Below are 18622 nucleotides of genomic sequence, written 5' to 3'. Positions count from 1 at the left end.
ACCGGAGAAAAAAAACAAAAAAAAAAAAAAAAAAAAAAAAAAAAAGATCAAAATGGAATTATGGGTTTACTTTTTACACTCCACTGTTTATCTAGCACCACTTTATGCATAAGGTACAACCACAATGTGCAGTAAATGAGAAAAAGCACTTCAACAATGGAGAGCCAGTCTGGTTGGCTATGGACCTGTTAGTAAGACTGGAAAAAGTTTTATTTTGTGATCTAAAGTACCTAAACTTCAGAATATTGCACCCATTCTTTCTACTATCCCAGTTCTCCAACTACACAGAAGCTTCTGTTATCACTTGAATTCCCAATTCTACTCACCAATTGCAGAGTCTGGGTAAGGCAAATCCTGAGGAGAGCTGTAATAGGCCTCAAGAGTAAAAGGTTCCTTTCTATAAAACGTGAGGACTTTAGAGAAAGGAGCAGCATGATTTTTTGAAAATACTTCACAGTCACTATATGGAGGAAAAAGACAAAAACACGCAAACTTAGGATGTTCCTAACTCTGACTCATTCTATGTTTGCCAATTACTATACAGTCCTAGTTTCTCTCTCAACTGGCTTTATCTCCCCATTATGAGTTTCCAAGACTCTATATAAATAAAGTCAGAAAAAAATAAATAAATAAATAAATAAATAAAGTCAGTTTTTAAAAAAGGAATAAACTCCATCAGCACAAAAAGGCACCAATGATTTCAGCAGACTCAAACAGAAGAATCTAAATAAGGACACATTTATTTGTGAGTACAGTCACTGATCACTTTGCTCCATGGACTACAAATTTGTATAAGGTAAAAAGGAGGGCAATAGGGCTAGGGGTAGAGCTCAGCGGCACAAGCGCCTGCCTGGCAAGCACAAGGTCCTGAGTTTAATTTCCACTGCCAAAAAAAAGGAGGGTAGCATATTACATTAATCTGCATAACTATGACTAACACAGATCTCACCTTGACCCTTCTTCCGCTGGAGAATTCCACCTCAGAGATATTGGGTATGGCACCACATCAGTAATGGAGAACTCTCTCACTTTGAAGGCAGGTGATAAGATCGCACACTAGAACAGTAAGTTTTACAACTTCCATGTAACGAAATGCAGACATTATGAACTGGTTTCACTAGACCAACAAATAATAATGTGACACCATCACTGGAGGTCATCCTTAAACATCTGCATTAAGAATTTAACAGTGTCTGAACCAGCAGCTTTACAAACTTCTATCAATCAAACTACCTGCATGCCTCTGCTGTACCTTTTTACTTTCCATTCACCCTTACTTAACTGATGCACACCATTTCACAGAGACAGAAACATGCCAAAGCCCCGCAGTGCTCCAGGCTCAGAATGGCCCGTATCTCTACACATTCCCAGGCCAGTTCACACTCACCTCACTGGTACTAGCACAATCCCTTTTACAGACACGTCTATGACAATTTAGAACGCAGGCGTCCGAATCTCACACCCTGAGGCCCCTGAGCCAACCTCCGCTTCCAGGAAGACACACCAGTTCCTCGTCACTATCACCGAGGAAGCAGAGAAGCCTCACCTGCAGTGCACAGCCTCGAGTGACAGCTTCATCAGCGTTTAATGTCGTACTAAGCTCTTTGCCAAAATACTTGCTAATCTTCTCTTTTACTGCAGGGATTCGTGTGGCACCACCAACTATCTCCACGGCATAAATATCTTCTTTCTTTAACTCTATTAAAACAATTAGACATTTAAATTAAAAGAATCTTTAAATTAGTATTTCATAATGAAATAAAAGAGGAACACGCGTGGTGGCGCACACCTATAATCCCAGCACTTCAGAGGCTGAGGCAGGAGGATCATTTTGAGTTTGAGACCAGCCTGGGTTACAAAGTGAGCCCAAGCCTAGCCTGAACTGTATAGTGAGACCCTGTCTCAAAAAAAGACAGACAGACAGACAGAAAGAAGACAGACAGAGAAAAAAGACGAAAAAGAAAAAGAAATAAAAGAGCAGTAAGAGCTTACTCATGAACTCCTAACGAACTCCTTTACTCCCTGCCCCACACAACCCACCCACACTCATATGCACACGCAACAGGCCCAGGCATCTGGAAACGAGCAGGTGCTGTGAGGAGCGGGAGAGGAGTGGCACAATAGTAGTGGGACTTAGACAGCCTGGGCCAGGCATTTTCTACGTCCTACACACTTGGCACAGTTCCACAGAAGGAACCATTGATAATCACCAATACAGACAATCACATATGCTATCTGTCAAGGGCTTCCAAGTATTAGGTCACCTGACCTGGCATGAAAAAAAAAAGGGTGGGAACTCACAATCACATCTAGTGATGTCGGGGCTGGGGATTTAGCTCAGTGGCAAAAGCGCCTGCCTCGCAAGCGCAAGGTCGTGAGTTCGGTTCCCGGTACCGGAGAAAAAAAAAAAAAAACCAAAAAAAAAAACCACATCTAGTGATGTCAGCACAGCCCAGATTAAAGCCAGGTACAAAGAAGCCATGACAGTGCACCCCTATAACCCTAGCACATCAGAGGCTAAGGCAAGAGAATCACAAGTTTGAGGCCAGCCTGGGCTACAAAGTGAGACCCTGTCTCAAAACACACACACAGCCCAGGCATGGTGGTGCACACCTGTAATCCCAGCACTGGGGAGGCTCAAACAAGGAGGATGGATTGCTATGAGTTTGAAGCCAACTACACAGTGAGTTCAAGGCCAGCCTGGACTATACACTGAGATTCTCCATCTCAAAAAAGGCAGGCAAGGGGCTGGAGCCAGATGTAATGGTGTGACTTAGTCCCACCTACTCAGGAAGCTGAGGTAGGAAGACTGCTTGAGCTCAGAATTCCAGGGTAGCCTAGATAACATAGTAAGACCCCTTCTCAAAAAAAAAAGTGGGGAGGGGCTGGGGATTTAGCTCAGCGGCACAGTACCTGCCTGGCAAGTACAAGGCCGTGAGTTTAATTCTTGGTACCAGAAAAAATAAAAATAAAAAAAAATAAAAATTTTTTAAAAAGCGGGAGGTTTTGTTCCCGGTGTTGAAACACTGAACACCTAACCCATACTGAGTGGAGAGTACCTCTCAACACTGAAACTGTTAGCAACCAACAACACACAGTGTACTGTATAGGCAACATTGTGTCCAAAATTTCAGGAAAATTACTAACATGTTCCTAAATTAAAGGGCCACTTAGCATCCTGCCCAGTGAGGAGGTCTGGGCCTTGCCGTAAACCCAGCTACTCAGGTGGCTGAGATGGGAAGACTGGAAGTTTAAGGCAGCATGAGCATTTAACAAGACTGCTTCTCAAAAGAAAACCTAAAATGGGCTGGGCATGCAGCTCAGTGGTACAGCATCCCTGGGTTCAATCCCTAGTACCGTAAAAAAGGAAAAGCTAAAGCGTCCTATTCAATAAGGTCGTTGTCCTAGGTTCCTTTCGCTGTATCTCTCCACTAAACAAGGATCCACTGACAGAAAAGCTTACTACCGCCTCACCACGCCAAAAGACAATTTTTAATAAATAACTGAAAAGCTTATACCCACCTTAGTCTCAATCAGTTTTCTAGGAGAAACTTTCTGGATTTCCCTAGATATTATCAAAGATTACTTTGGAAAAGAAGGCATTCCAGAGCAAAGATAAAGATAATAGGAAATAAGGCGCTCAAGTAGCTCATACAATAAGTATCTCTGAGAGGAAAAAGCGATGCTAACACTTGCCAAAGAGTCTGAGGTACACAGACAACTCACAAGAATACTTACTGGCTTGCTCCAAAACGCTTTGAAGTGGCGGCTCCACTCTAGCTAAGAGGTCGTCACACATCTCCAGAAATTTGCCTCTGTTAGAAAAACAATAGGAGGTTAAATCACATCCCATTTTCAGGTGCAATGGACTACAATAATTGAAAACCAGGTAATAACCACTGTTGGTAAAGATGTGCAAAAATTGGACTGCACATATACTCCTGAGTGACATAAAATGGAAATGGCACATTGTTTGTTTTTTCTTTTTCTTCCTTTTTTTGAGACAAGGTCTTGCTACTATGTAGCCCAGGCTGGTCTTGAGTGATCCTCCTGCCCCAGCCTCCCAAGTGCTGACATTACAAGTGTGTGCCACCTCCCCTGGTTGTTTTGTGTTTTTGAGACAAGAGTCTTGCTTATCCAGCTGGCCATGAACTCAATGCAGCCCAAGCTGGTCACTTATGATGTTATGTGGATGTCACTATAAAATTCTCTTAACTTTGCTGAACACTTGAAAATGTCGTGCACACCTGTAATCACAGGATTCGGGAGGCTGAGGCAGGAGGACTGCTGCAAATTTGAGACCAGCCTGGGCTACAAAGTGAGCTCAAGGCCAGCCTGAACTACATAGTGAGAGCCTGTCTCAAAAAGACCAAAAAAAAAAAAAAAAAGGAACAAAAAGACTAGGAAGATGGCAGCAGCAAATGTTTCTGACAGTTTCTTTTTTAAAAGCTTTACTGAAATTGTTATTCACATACCACAAAATTCACCTAAAGCGTGTAACTCAATCATCTTCCTTTAAGATGCTGGAGACTAAGCACAGAGCTTCATGCACGCTGGGAAAGTTCTCTGCTTCCTGTTTTTATTTTGAGACAGGGCACTGTGCTGCCGGGGCGGCCTCCGAGCCACTGCTTCATCCACTGGTGACTAATCCAGTAACAGCTGGCCATGACCATCCTCGTCAATTTACTTACTTATCACCAAAAATAGTTTCATTACCCTACAATGTTCTTTTCCACTATCCCTCATATAGGTCTAAACAACTAATGTACTTTTTGTCTTGCTAGATTTGCCTTTTTTTTTTTTTTTTTTTGGTTTCGGGAATTGAACTCAGGACCTTGCACTTGCCAGGCAGGCGCTTGTGCCACTGAGCTATATCCCCGGCCCAATTTGCCTATTCTACATATTTCATATAAATTAAACTATACAAAACTGATTCTCTGTCACTGACTTCTGTCATGAGCATAATGTTTTCAAATTTCACCATTTTAGTATGTATCTACACAAAATTTTTATAAGCTGCCAAATGATCACCCACTGTATGATAAAGCCACATTTTGTTTACTAATCAACTGACAGACATTTGTGTTGTTTTCCTTTTTTTACCTGTTATGAGCAGTGCTGTAACAAACACTCATGTACAAGTGCCTGTGTGAACACATACACACACACACACAAATACAAAAGGCTGCCAGGTGTGGTGCACACCTGTAAGCCCAGCACCCAGGAGGCTGAGACAGGGGATCACCCCAAGTCTGAACTCAGCCTGGGCTCCACAGTGAGTTCGAAGTCTACCTGGACTACACAGCAAGACCTTGTCTCAGAAACAGAGGCAACCCACTGACTCCACAATTCCTCCGCATCAGCTCTGTAAAAAACCACTGAAGGAAACAAAGGCATACAGTGTACCGGAAAATTCCAGAACCAACAAAAGCAAGCAAGCCAGTCAGAAGGCATATTGCACACTCCACAGCAAGACCGCCAAGATCCTTGATAAAAGATACAGGGACAACAGCAAAATGGGCCCAACCTACAGTTCTCTTCAAGGGGAAAAAAAAGGACACTGTTAAGGAAAAACTGCTAATATAAAAATCTAAAATGAGCATGGCAAAGCAGTAAAGACAAAGGGAGACAGGGGAGAAGGAATGCAAATCCCCCAAGTCAAAAAGCCACACTTTTTCTTTAAATTTCACAAGCTAGGTATAGTGACACATTCCCATAATAACCCCAGCACTCTAGGAGGCTGAGGCAGGAAGACTGCCAGGTTCAAGCTCAACCTGGGCAACTTTGTGACTTGGCACAACATTGCATCTCAAAATTTAAGAAATAGTAAAAGGGCAGGAACTGGAGCTCATGATGAAGGCCCTGGGTCAATTCCCACTAACACACACGCACATGCAAGATTTCACAAAAACACAGAGGATGTTCTGGAGCACTAAAATCACACCAACTCTCAACTTTCCCCAAAGGATCAGGACTGCTTATTTCACCCAAAAATGAGCTATGGAACAAGAAAACGCACAGGAAAGCCAGGTGTGGGCCCACACTGAGAGGCTGAGGCAGGAGGATCCTTGTGAGTTCAAGAGCAGCCTGGGCTACAAAGTGAGCTCAAGGCCAACCTGAACTGCATAGTGAGACCCTGAAAAAAAAAAAAAAAAGTTGAAACAGAAGTCAGAAGTGAAAACTAACAAAAGCTTATACAAGAACATAACCAATAAACAATGCTAAGAACTGCAAAGAAAACAGCCAACACAGAAGACTGCAAGAAAGTTTAAGGTAATTACACAGGCATTCCCAAAGAAAGCCAAAGCAGGGAAACAGAACAAAGAGGCAACGTAATTCTAGAACATCTAAATTTTAGAATACATAATGGTGTGCAACCACTACAAAGGCACAGTTCACCTGAGGAAAACTAATCCAAAACAAGCAACACCTAAACATACTATAGTAAAGTTACTGGACTTTCAGGGGGAAAAAGAAGTACCAGAACACCTGAGCATCTAGGCAAAACAGAACAAGTAAAGGGTAACAGAAAAGGAGGAAGTCACTTTTGTCACACTATTACTATATGGCAAAAGAAAACAGATTATCACTGTTTAAGATACTCAGGTAAGAAGACATGAACTAAGGATGTTCCATCCAGTAAAGTGACTTCTCAGTATGAACGTGGAGACAAACTGCAAACTGAAGGAACACCCTCCACATGTGCGGGTCCTCAGGAATCTACAGAGAGCCACAGGAATCTATGCTGGTGCACACCTGTAACCCCAGCTTCTTCAGAGGCTTAGGCAGAAGGATCACAAGTTTTAGGACAGCCTGGACAACTCTGCAAGAACCTATGTCAAAACATGCTTTTGGTGTTTTTCTTGGGGAGGTGGTTATTTTTTGAGTCTGAGCCTCATTATATAGTCCAGGCTGGCCTCAAACTCATGGCAATCCTCCTGCCTCAGTCTCCCAAGTGCTGGAACTACAAGTGTGCACCACCACAGCTGGCTAAAATACATTTTCAAAAAGGGGTCAGGAACACAGCTCAGGAGAACACCTCCCTACCAAGTAGGATGCCCTGGGTTCAATCCCCAGTACTGAGGAGGGGAAAAATACTACAAGAGAATGACCTTTCAACAATAAAAATGAAGACACAGTGACATAAAATCAAAAGAATTGACACTAACAGGTGACCATGAGGATGTAGAAAAGAAGTCGGGCGTGGTGGTGCACACCTGTAATCCCACCACTCAGGAGGCTGAGGCAGGAGGATCGTTGCAAGTTCAAGGCCAGCCTGGGTTACATAGTGAGCTCAAGGCCAGCCTGAACTACACGGTGAGACCTTGTCTCAGAAAGACCAAAAAAAAAAGGCATTGTGGAAAAAGTGGAAGCCTCAAACACTGCTGAGGCAGAGTGCTGAAAGTTGCCCAACCTTAACAAGGAAGGAAAATAGCAAGGAAGAGAGTTTGGTGATTCCTCCCAAAGTTATAAAATTACAATACAGGCCAGCAATCCCACGGACACCCCGAAGAACTGAAAGCCACTACTCAACCAAGTATTTGTTGTCAGCACTACTGGCAACAGCAAAAAAGTAGCACAACGCAAGCACCCATCCACCAGTGGACAGGTATGTAAAAAACGTGGTATAATCCTACTATCATTACATGCACGAAAAAGGTACTGATACACGCTACAGTGCAGATGAACACGAGGAACATTACACTAAGGGAAAGCAGCAGATGTACGTGTATGTAAATAAGGACCAAGATGTGTAACAGGTATTGTGAAATAGGAAGAAAATGTTTAAATTGGGAGGGGAACAAGGGGGGAGGAAAAAAAAGAGAAAAGGAAAAAATGGAAACAAAACTTTTGTAAATGGGAGGGGAGGAGAGAAAGAAGAGGTGAACGGGAAAAAAGTTACATCATGCACAGGTACAAATTCTCTATAATCAATGTGATCATTATGAGTCTCTAAAATGTACCAATAAAATCTAATTAAAAAATAAAGTCTAATGTCATTAATGACTAAATAAAGGCTATAAAATAGCATATAACCAGGTGTAGTGGTGCATGTCTATAATCCCAGCACTTTGGGAAGCTGAAGCAGGAGGGTCACAAGTTCAAGTGCTACATGGACAACTCAGCAAGACCCTGCCCCAAAACAAAAAATAAAAGAGACTGGGGGCTGGCTCAGTGGCAAAGCAGCTGTATGATTCCTGGGAGGGAAGAAGGGAAGGAGGGAAGAAAGAGGGAGGAAGGAAAAGGAGAAGATGGAGGGAGAAGTAGAGAGACAAAGTAGTGAAAAAACGAGAGTCACAGGATCTATGTTCTGACAATGCAGACACAGTACAATTTGTTTTTAAAAACCAGCAAAGAGGCAAACCAGTTTCTACTTAGAGGGTATCAGCCCTGTAAACACGAAACATCTCCCTAACAACTTCTGAAACACATAGTGGCTTAGCCACTGTCTCCAGAAAACATATGCACACACAATAAAAATGAAAGCCATTCCTTTCAAGTAAGAGAAAGGACAAGTTAAAATCTGGATACTAGGCAACAGTAAACGCCATCTCAATTTTCTAAGGATCACTGAGACATACTTCTCTAAACAAACTATTGGTCTTGTCTAACATCTATCAGCAAAGCTCACAGCCAAAAGAACAACACATTCCCACCAACCAAGCAACACATCCAGGCAACAGTAACACTGAGCGTTTCTGAGAATGTCCCGAAAGGTCAATTACGCAGAATCCTTGCAGTGCTGTACAAAAACAACCACTGCTCCAAGTGTCCTGAGCTGCTCAAAAAGAGCAATTTCCTAATCAATGGCTAAATTAAATCCAACTTAATTCTACATGAAGTATTCTGCCCTAGTTTTATGAAAACTGGTAACTCACGTATAATATACAATCCATATGTATGTTAGAACTTCCTAGAATTGCTCAAAATAAAAACACTAGTTTCTGCTAAAAGAATAATCAAACCTTTACATAAAAACTAAGTCCCAAATGGCCTATAACTTTTACGCAAAGAAATAAAGTTATATTAACAACCATCATAATTTCAACAAATTAAAAAAAAAAAAAAAATGTTAGTTTTAACACCAAAATGTGAATATTAGGGGCTGGGGATGTAGCTCAGTGGCATAAGCACCTGCCTGGCAAGTGCAAGGTCGTGAGTTCGATCCCCGGTACCACAAAAAAAAAAAGACTCAAAATGTGAATATTGTTACCTATTCATAGTTCCAGAGACATCAACATCATTCATAAAACATTCAATGCTCAAAGGGAGGTCGGAGGCATTTGCGCTCATCAACTTCTTGAGTTTCTCACACTCTTGAGATAGCCGTAATAGTGCACGGATTTTAGACTTTATGTCTAGCTTGTATTTCTTCCCAAATTCTTCACAGAAGTGATTTACTAAAACCTCATCAAACTTCCTGCCTCCCAGTGTTGTGTCAAATGCTGTAGCCAAAACCTTAGAAAAAAAGACGATAATTAATCCAACAATTAATCAATTCATTCTAAAATTTATCATGAGACATATTTAAATTGTTTAGAAAAAAGCAGGTGTGCATTTATTTCAAGGTTGAAGACAACGTGCATGTGTCACTTAATCCCTGATAAAACTACAGTGACAAATAGACACTGCAATCCCCAGTTTACAGATTATGCTACAGATGCAAACAGGTGAGATAACCTGCAGGTCATAAAGCTGTAACGTTGTGGAGGTGAAATTCAAAATCAAAACACGATTTCAAAATCCATGCTTCTCCACTCTGCTAATCCGATTCCTGACAGCACTGAGGACAGATACGCTAATGTTACTTACATGTCTCGACTTAACACTATCACAAAGCTGCGAATAATACGAAAGGCCTACTCTAAGCAGTTTACTACCAGAAAGACACTAAGCCTTGACGACAACTCTGTCTTTAGCAGAAATCCAGTAAGCTTATGCTATTAGTTTTCAAAGTCTGTAGATTAAATGCAAACTAAAGCTAATTAAATTCAATAGGGGGCTGGGGATTTATTAGCTCAGTGGCACAGCGCCTGCCCAGCAAGCGCAATGTCGTGAGTTCGATCCCCAGTAAGGGGGGGGGGGGGGGGGTAGTGAATAAAACGCTAAGTGATAAACAAAAACAATCTCTTCAAAGAATGCAAAAAGCCATTAAAAATTTAATACATTAATTACCTGGAAAAATATTGGACAAAGAACTAAATGTAGTATGATTTCAATTTTGCTTCCATTAAAAAATGAGAGTTAGCCAGGCAGGCTGGCACGCACCTGTAATCCCACCTACTCAGCAGGCTGAGGCAAAGGCAGGAGGACCACAAACTCAGCCCAGCTCAGGCAACTTAGTGAGACCTTGTCTCAAAACAAAAAATAAAGAGCTGGCAATGCAGCTCCATGCAAAGGCCCTGGTTCCAACCCCCAGTACCACCAAAAAAAAAAAAAGGAGGGGTCAGGGCTGTGAAGGGGCAAGGAAGGGGAACCCATCAAAATGTTAAGAGCACTGAGACTGTGGGTAACTTCTTTTCTTTACACATAAATATTTTCCAAATTTGAGGGATTTTTTTTTTAGTAATATGTATTTTTATAATTAAATGTAAAAGCAACCAAAAAATTTGGAAAACTGACAGGTGACAGCCAACAGTGAGACACAATTTAGAAACTCAAATACAGATGTCTTAACACATTCTGATGCAAAGTCAGCTAAATTATGGCCAGAATCTTCTGTTTAAAAAACATGAAAGTGGCCGGGCATGGTGGTGCACGCCTGTAATCCCAGCACGCAGGAAGCTGAGACAGGAGGATTGTTGTGAGTTCGAGACCAGCCTGGGTTACAAAGTGAGCGCAAGGCCAGCTTGAACTGCACAGCGAGACCCTGTCTCAAAAAGATTAAAAAAAAAAAAAGGTGAAAGCATAAAATGCATTTTAGAAATAATTCCACTAGTGATTAAAGTTTAAATACAGGTGGCCCATCATTTATAGCTGTAAACATCAAAATCTTCTCATTTCCTAACCTAAAACAATGTAAACCCAAACATAAAGCCACACCTATTTTTCAAAGAAAACAGGACTATTACAACAGTCTCGAAACTACCCAAGTACTCACCTGCCCTGGTCCTGCTCCCTACCAATCCCAAATATGGGGAGAGAAGCCAATTCAGACTTTCAACTGAAGCAAACATTAGATAAAATCATCTTAGCAGATGGAGAACTGATTTTATTCTTTATTGTGGAACTACTAGAAACCAACAAAATCAGTTAGGACTATGTTCACCCGCTGTCCCCTCCTTCTTTATAGTAATTCTACAATTCTGTGTGCTTACTGCAGGACTTCAAGAATTCCAGGGGCTGGGGATTTAGCTCAGTGGTGCAGCACCTGCCTGGCAAGCGTGAGGTCATGAGTTCGATTCCCAGTACCAAAAAAAGAACTCCAGAAATGGCTGGGTGTGGTGGCACATGCCTGTAATCCCAGCACTTGGGGAGGCTGAGGCGGGAGGATTGCTATGAGTTCAAGGCCAGCCTGAACTAACTACACAGTGGAAGCCTATCTCAAAAAGAAAACAACACACACAAAAAAATCTAAGATTCATTTTATGCCTACAAGGTAAATACTGTTTCTCTTTTAGAGATGACAGTTAAGACAGGATGGGCGGGGTGGCGCACTAGGGATTTTACCTAGTGCATCTTGAACCAAGCTACATGCCCAGGCTTTTTTTTTGGAGACAATACCTCACTAAATTGCCCAAGCTGAGTTCAAACTTGTGATCCTCCTGAGGCAGCCTCCCAGAGTGCTGGGATTACCAGCATGCACCTCCATCCCAGCTAAGCCTTGGGTATCTTAAGAGCATGCAACTCTTGTTCCTCCCTCCCCATTACGGATCATGGAACCCAGGGCCTCACACATGCTACACAAACACTCTAACACTGTGCTACAGTACACTCCCACCTCTTCTTTTTTTTTTTTTGGTTTTTTTCCGGTACCGGCAATCGAACTCACAACCTTGCGCTTGCCAGGCAGGCTCTGTGCCGCTGAGCTAAATCCCCAGCCCTTCATTATATTTTCTGAGACAAGTTTTTGCTAAATTGCCCAGGCTGGCCTCAAACTTATGATCCTCTTGCCTCAGCCTCCCAAGTGGCAGGCAGTATAATCATGTTCCATCGCACCTGGCACCATGACAACTCTTGATGAACTACTTTGGACCTCCAATTGTCATTCTACCTCTGTAATAATTATTTTCTAGTTCATACGGCTCATAGCAAGCTAATAAAACAAAATGAACCAACCATTTATTAGTCTCTCAAAAATGTGTAATTACTATACTTGTAATAATCTTAAGGAAAAAACTGTACTTACTTTCAGTTTTCCTCTATTAAATGCACATACAGAAACTTGATAAGCAGAATGCCCCATGTCTACAAAAACTACATTTCTTGGTTTCTCTTCTAAGGCAGGAAGATCTTGTTTATATATTCCATAGGCAAGAGCAACTATGTAAGAAAAACAACACAGTGGTAGCATCTAGGTAATAAACAGAAATTTATTTAAGCAGAAAGAACAAGTTCTACACATAGGACTGGGATTGCATCATGTATTATGTCTTAAATAAAATCAAATTCTTTCTTTGTTTTGGTTTTTTGTTTGTTTTTTGAGACATGGTCTTGCTATGCAGTTCTGGCTGGCCTTGAACTCACTTTGTAGCCCAGGCTGGCCTCAAACTCGCACCGATCCTCCTGCCTCAGCCTCCCGAGTGCTGGGATTACAGGCGTGCGCCACTGCACCTGGCTTTTTATTTTTTAAAAATCATATTCTTCACAAACAGTGCGTAGTTTATTCCTGAGGAACATTGACTTCAAAGAGTTAAATGCTGCTGGTCAGCCTCCCTCACAATTTCCATTTCTTCCACCCTTGTGCCGTGTTACATTCCTGCATGCCCACTCCCTGACATGCTTGCTACTTTACACTCCATCCCTTACTGCACTGGTCCACAAGTCAGACAGAAAGACAGCCCTGAAAGTAAAGCACTGCCACACCACAGTAAGTGTGTTCCTTTCCGAGTAAGTGTGTCACTGAGCACCACAGCATACACTGTAGGTGTACAGGAGTACTGACGAGATCAACTTTCACATATGACCCAGTGTCCAAAAAACACTGCGACCCACAGGATGTAAGCAAGCATGGCAGCCTGCCAAGAAAAACGCAGAGCGAGAAACTCTTACTGTAAGGTCCTACACCCACCAACGGTATCAAAGCAGTGAAATCATGTAGGGCCATCTCACCTGCAGTAGTTTCATTCATTAACCGCAGGCAGTTGAGACCAGCAATCTGTGTTGCGTCCATCACGGATCGTCTCTCTGCATCAGTATAGAAACAAGGAACCTACAAAAACATTGGCAAGGTTACTGTATGATGGACATCATCTTATCATTGAAACCCAGGACCTCAAATATCTCCAGCAATTTCTTCTACATATGACCAAGGAAGTATTTCAACCATTAGAAACAGTTACAATATTCAATGATAGCACTGGGACAAACACTAGCCACATACTGCATTATGTTTCATTACACAAACGATCACAATTACAAGACCTGAAGTTATTCTGATATGAAAGCCAAAGACTGCTGTCCTTCGGTCTGCTTGCAAAACTGGCCCTTGTGTGGCACTGAAGAATTCCACTGGCATCTAGGAACTTGTGAATAATAAAGGGTTGTGCCTTAAGTTAACTTGAAAAAACAAGAAATCCCAAACTGGTGAAGAGTGGTGCACTTTGCCTAAAATGTGACTAATCAATGTACTTCACAGTGACAACCTGTTCTTCTGGGTCTAGAAGTCTGGTACTTGCCAGTGCAGGACACCTACGTGACCAACTCCCAAAATGGAAACCCTACGCTTCTACACTCAGGCAAAATTTTCCTGGTACAGGATACTTCACACACGTTACCAGGCCTTTGCTGCTGGAGAGACTCAGCACGTTCTGCCCAACTCCTGAAAGCCTGTGCCTCACTTCCTCCAGAAGCTGTGTCACGGTACCCTTTCCTTCCCTTGATTTTACTTTATGTCGTTGCTCTGGAATAAACCTTACCATGCGTCCAGCTATATGTTCAAGCTTCCTCGCAAATCACTAAAAATTCAGTGTGGTCTTAACGACCTCCACACAGCACTTAATTTATTTTTTCACTGGAGAACCTCAGGCATTCCACTATTTCATGTCGAGTTTTACTTCAACATCCTTCAGATGAGATCAGGTGCATTCAGGACAGTGTGGCCTAGACGATTTCAGCATCACTCAGGACCAAATTAAGGGCATGAGATGAAGGAATGGGGACGAATCTGGGGACCAATGCAAAGGTATGAAGCACATGAGAAGTGCAGTCCGCACTCATCAGCCACTGAGGAATCCAGGTCACTGACTCCGCGCTCCTGGCGCAGCATTTTGTTCCTCTTTACATACCCAAAACGTGGTACATAGCTATAATCCAATTATTCCTGACAATTTTACATTACCAGCTAGCCAAGGAGTCTACCAGACTCTGGAGAGGAAAAGCAACCTTACCGTCTTTGTTTTGCCAATGAACAAACCAACATTAAAACAACAAACCACAAACAGAACAAAACCATGGAGCTACACTACCAGGTAACAATGGCAGAATGAGGAAATTCAGTGGCAAAGCCAACAGCCACTGAAGACTCCACCGTACTATGAGCGAACAAAGGGTGGTCAAAATATACAGTTAAGGGGCTGGGGATATAGCTCAGTGGCACAAGTGCCTGCCTGGCAAGCACAAGGTCGTGAGTTCAATTCCCAGCACCAAAAACAAACAAAATATAGAGTTAATGTTTAAATTGCTTGAAAAATTATTCAAATAAAAGACACAGTGCCATTAATTCCCCCTCCACACACATCCCACTTTGAACACGCTTAACCCATCATTCTTGCCACTTTCTGAAGCAGTTCTGGAAGTCGTCTTCACATCTAAGGTGCGGTGAAAACTGTGGGAAATGCTGCTGTACTGCGTGGCCACGGGCGGCGTGGAGGATGGAAAGACGACTCGGAGATAAGATAGTTCAGTCACCGAGAGGCCCAGAGAGGCTGTTTCTCCACCAAGAGTGCCCAGCATCAGTGGGACTCTGGGAGAAGAACCACCCCCAGCCGAGAGCGCTCTTGGAGTACTAGCCTAAGAGGCAAAAGCCACTGGCCCGGACTGTCTCAAAGCTACACGTTTTCTCCTGGGGAAAGGGGAAGGACAACACCCATACACGACATACTTTACTAAACTTACTACTTCACCACTCACTCCGCACACAGCCTGCAAACCTTCTGCCCCAGGTTATTCTCACAGAGCCCGCGTGCCTCGTGCCCCACGGTGTAATTACTTGTGTGCGTTTGCCCTGTATTTTCACTGTTCACTTCTCGTAGAGCCCATGCAGTGCTTGTCCTGCAGTTCAACCCTGCAGTTCAAACCTTCACTCCTGACCAGGTCCCCCACAAAATGCTGCTACCCGAGCACCCTCTAACAAAAGGCGCTCATAATAACATGACAGTGTCTCCTCAGCCACCTTCTTCATCGGATCTGGCACTGCGTGACTTCTGGCTCTTCCCCAAAGTCAAAATGACCACAAAAGAGTTGAATCCATTCAGGTTATTGAGAGAGCGACAGTGCAACTGAAGACAAGAAAGAAAGTAACGAGAATGAGGGGCGAGTGTGTTCAAAGCAACAGGTAATATTGCAAGGGCACTTAATGGCAATGTGTCTTTTACTCTGATAAATCGTTTTTACTTCAACATTCGCTGTACTTCTTGATCACACCACATAACAAAACTACATTTATCCAGGCTTCCATCCAAACAGGAATGAGGAAGAGATGAGACCAGGTCCACTGCTCTTGCCTTAAGAGCTTGATACAGACAGCACACAGAAAAGGAGAAAAAGCTATTTACACTCCAGAGTACTCAATTAACACGAACAAGTAGCTGCCCTGGGACAGGTATGGTTAGGTGCTAAAACCAATCTAGGGGACAAGAATGGTGGTACATACCTGTAATCCCAGCACTCAGAGGCTGACACAGGAGAATCACTGCAAATTCAAGGCCATCCTGGGCTATAGAGTGAGTTCAAGGCCAGCCTAACAGCATAGTGAGACCCTGCCTCAAAAAGACATACATACGTACGTACGTACGTACGTACATACATACATACATACATAAAAAACAAATCTAGGAAGGAGCGGAATACGAAAAGAGCCTTAAAAAACAGACAAGATTTAAACAGGCCAAATAGTGGAGGAGATAATCATTCCAACCTGAGACAAGACAAGTATTTGTTTTTGTTTTTTGAGACAGGGCCTTGCTATGTTTTCCAGGCTGGCCTTGAACTTGAGGTGGTCCTCCTGACTCAGCCTCCCGGATGCTGAGATTACAGGCATGCACCACCACACCTGCTTCAAGATGAAAACCATTTAACCTGCAGTTAGAAATTTATTTTCTTTGCTTCATGATCAAAGTTCCTAAACCAAATAGGGATCAAACTCACCGAAACCACACAGTCAACAACAGGCTTCTTAAGAACACTTTCTGCTGTCTCTCTTAATTTGGACAAAAGCATGGCAGTCACTTGCTCAGTGGTAAAATTCCGCTCTTCTTCCATATATGTCACCTGCAAGAAAACGAAACCATCTACAGTGCACTTCATTATATCCTAGTCCTCTGACAGGCTAAGATGAACAGGCAGGACTGGCGGTGCACACCTATAATCCCAGCACTCTGCGAGACTGAGGCAAAAAGATGAAAAGTTTGGCCCCACTGCCCCTGAAAAAAGGGAAAAAAATTTTCAATACAATCTTTATAGAAGAAAAAAAATGGAAACAAAGCTTTTGTAATCAAAGAGCGGTGGAAGGAAGGGGAGGAAATGGGAAAAAAGAAGATATATCATGTAGGTATAAATTCCCTATGATGAATGCTACCATTACGTATATCTAAAATATACCAATAAAATCGTTTCTTTGAGACTGGGTCTTACTATGCAGTTCAGGCTTGCCTTGAACTCACTTTGTAGCCCAGGCTAGTCTCAAACTAGGAGCAGTCCTCCTGCCTCAGCCCCCATAGTGCTGGGATTACAGGGGAGCACCACCAAGCCCAGCTTAGAGATAAAATTTTTAAAATGCTAAAAAAGAAAAAAAAAAAAAATACAATCTTTGATCCCAGCCTTGGCAACTTAGTGAGACCCTGTCTCGATACAAAAAATTCAAAGAGGGCTGGTAATACTGCTCAATGCAAAGGCTGAGCTGGGTTCAATCCCCAGGACTGAGGGGGGCAGACAGGTTTCCACATAAAGCCTCACCCTGGACAAAAGCTTACAACCTTGGCGAGAGCTGCAGGCTTGAAGTGCAGAGTGACCACAGTGCCACCCTCCCTGCAGGCCCCTGCCCCAGGTACTAACAGGACAGAAACAACTCTTTCAGCTGCTGCCCCCACTCGGCTTCTTCCTTTCCCTCCCCAGCTCAATCACAACTGGCCCTGGTTTAGAATCTAAGTCTCTTCTATTTTTTTCTCTTTAAGACAGGGTATCAACTATGTCTCCCAGGCTGGCCTTGAACTCAGAGCAGTCCCCATGTCAGTCACCGTAGTGCTGGGCTCAGAAGCATGTGCCACCGCGCCCAGCCAGGAACCTCGCACTTTTCTACTTTACACGTGACAAAGACAGGGAACTAGCCCTTCTTGCTAAGCCCCCTTATAAACTGTCCACTTTGTGTACTGCCATTTGCTTGCTTCTTAGCCAATTTTCCTCCCACACGCGGACCTAGCAGGCCCCAGATCATCTTCCTCGTCTGTCCTCTGACTTCTCGTTTTGCTCAGGACTACCTACGCCATTCTATTCTGAGATGAGGGCCATGGACCCTGACTAAACACAGGGATCATCCTTATCAGAACTGGGCCCCACACAGCTGGACAGGCTGGCGCACGCCTGTAATCCCAGCACTCAGGAGGCTGAGGCATGAGGACTGCCACAAGTTTGAGGCCAGCCTGGGCTACACAGTTGAGTTCAGGGCCATCCTGAACTACAGAGCGAGACCCGATCTTAAAAAAGGTACTGATACTGTACTACTGGCTGATAAAACGCTACTTTTCACTTACGGCATTACCTTGAGAATCTTACCTTTATACCTGTTAATCCGGTAGGCAACTGTACGATATCATACGCAAGGCTAGATTTTTCTGCCTCCACAAATGGGTCAGAGAATGCTCGTCCATGAAATCTTTTAAATCCTTGGACTGTGTTCTTTGCATTAGAAATTACCTAAAAGAAGAATATTACAATGGAAAGACAATATTAATTTTTTTTCAAAATAAAATAATTTTTTTTCCAATGCCCTTAGATTAAGTAAGCATCATTTTAACTTCAGAGAATTTCCTACTCGGTTCAAGTTTCCTTCAAACACTCAACCTTCCACATGTGACATAAGGGACCAGGGATCTATGTAGGTCTCAATGGCAGAGGAGACCAGAGCCCGGCTCTTCCTTTGCCACAAGGTCAGGTTGTTACACTAAAAAATTACTTTCTGTTCTTAAATTACTAATGAATATTTACATAAAATGACTATTAGCTTTTAAAAATGCCCATAGTTTAT

At 42.8% G+C, this 18622-nt stretch overlaps 1 protein-coding gene across 1 annotated transcript in view; it reads right to left on the bottom strand.

The window, feature by feature from the left end:
• The window catches only part of Hspa4 (heat shock 70kDa protein 4), a 42886-nt gene that overhangs the window by 11679 nt on the left and 12585 nt on the right, over positions 1 to 18622 (bottom strand). Inside the window, exons 3-11 of the mRNA XM_005376122.2 lie at positions 18151 to 18291; positions 16528 to 16650; positions 13273 to 13372; positions 12350 to 12483; positions 9215 to 9459; positions 3739 to 3815; positions 1547 to 1698; positions 950 to 1056; positions 327 to 460 (exon numbers count right to left, since the gene is read on the bottom strand). Of these exons, the coding sequence (XP_005376179.1) occupies positions 327 to 460; positions 950 to 1056; positions 1547 to 1698; positions 3739 to 3815; positions 9215 to 9459; positions 12350 to 12483; positions 13273 to 13372; positions 16528 to 16650; positions 18151 to 18291 (1213 nt within the window). The remainder of the gene's footprint in view (positions 1 to 326; positions 461 to 949; positions 1057 to 1546; positions 1699 to 3738; positions 3816 to 9214; positions 9460 to 12349; positions 12484 to 13272; positions 13373 to 16527; positions 16651 to 18150; positions 18292 to 18622) is intronic.

This window comes from Chinchilla lanigera, unplaced genomic scaffold, assembly GCF_000276665.1.
Source record: "Chinchilla lanigera isolate Chin_1 unplaced genomic scaffold, ChiLan1.0 scaffold00007, whole genome shotgun sequence".
Lineage (NCBI taxonomy): Eukaryota > Metazoa > Chordata > Mammalia > Rodentia > Chinchillidae > Chinchilla > Chinchilla lanigera.
The sequence above is the reverse complement of the archived record's forward strand: the minus strand, read 5'-3'. Positions and strand labels throughout refer to the sequence as shown.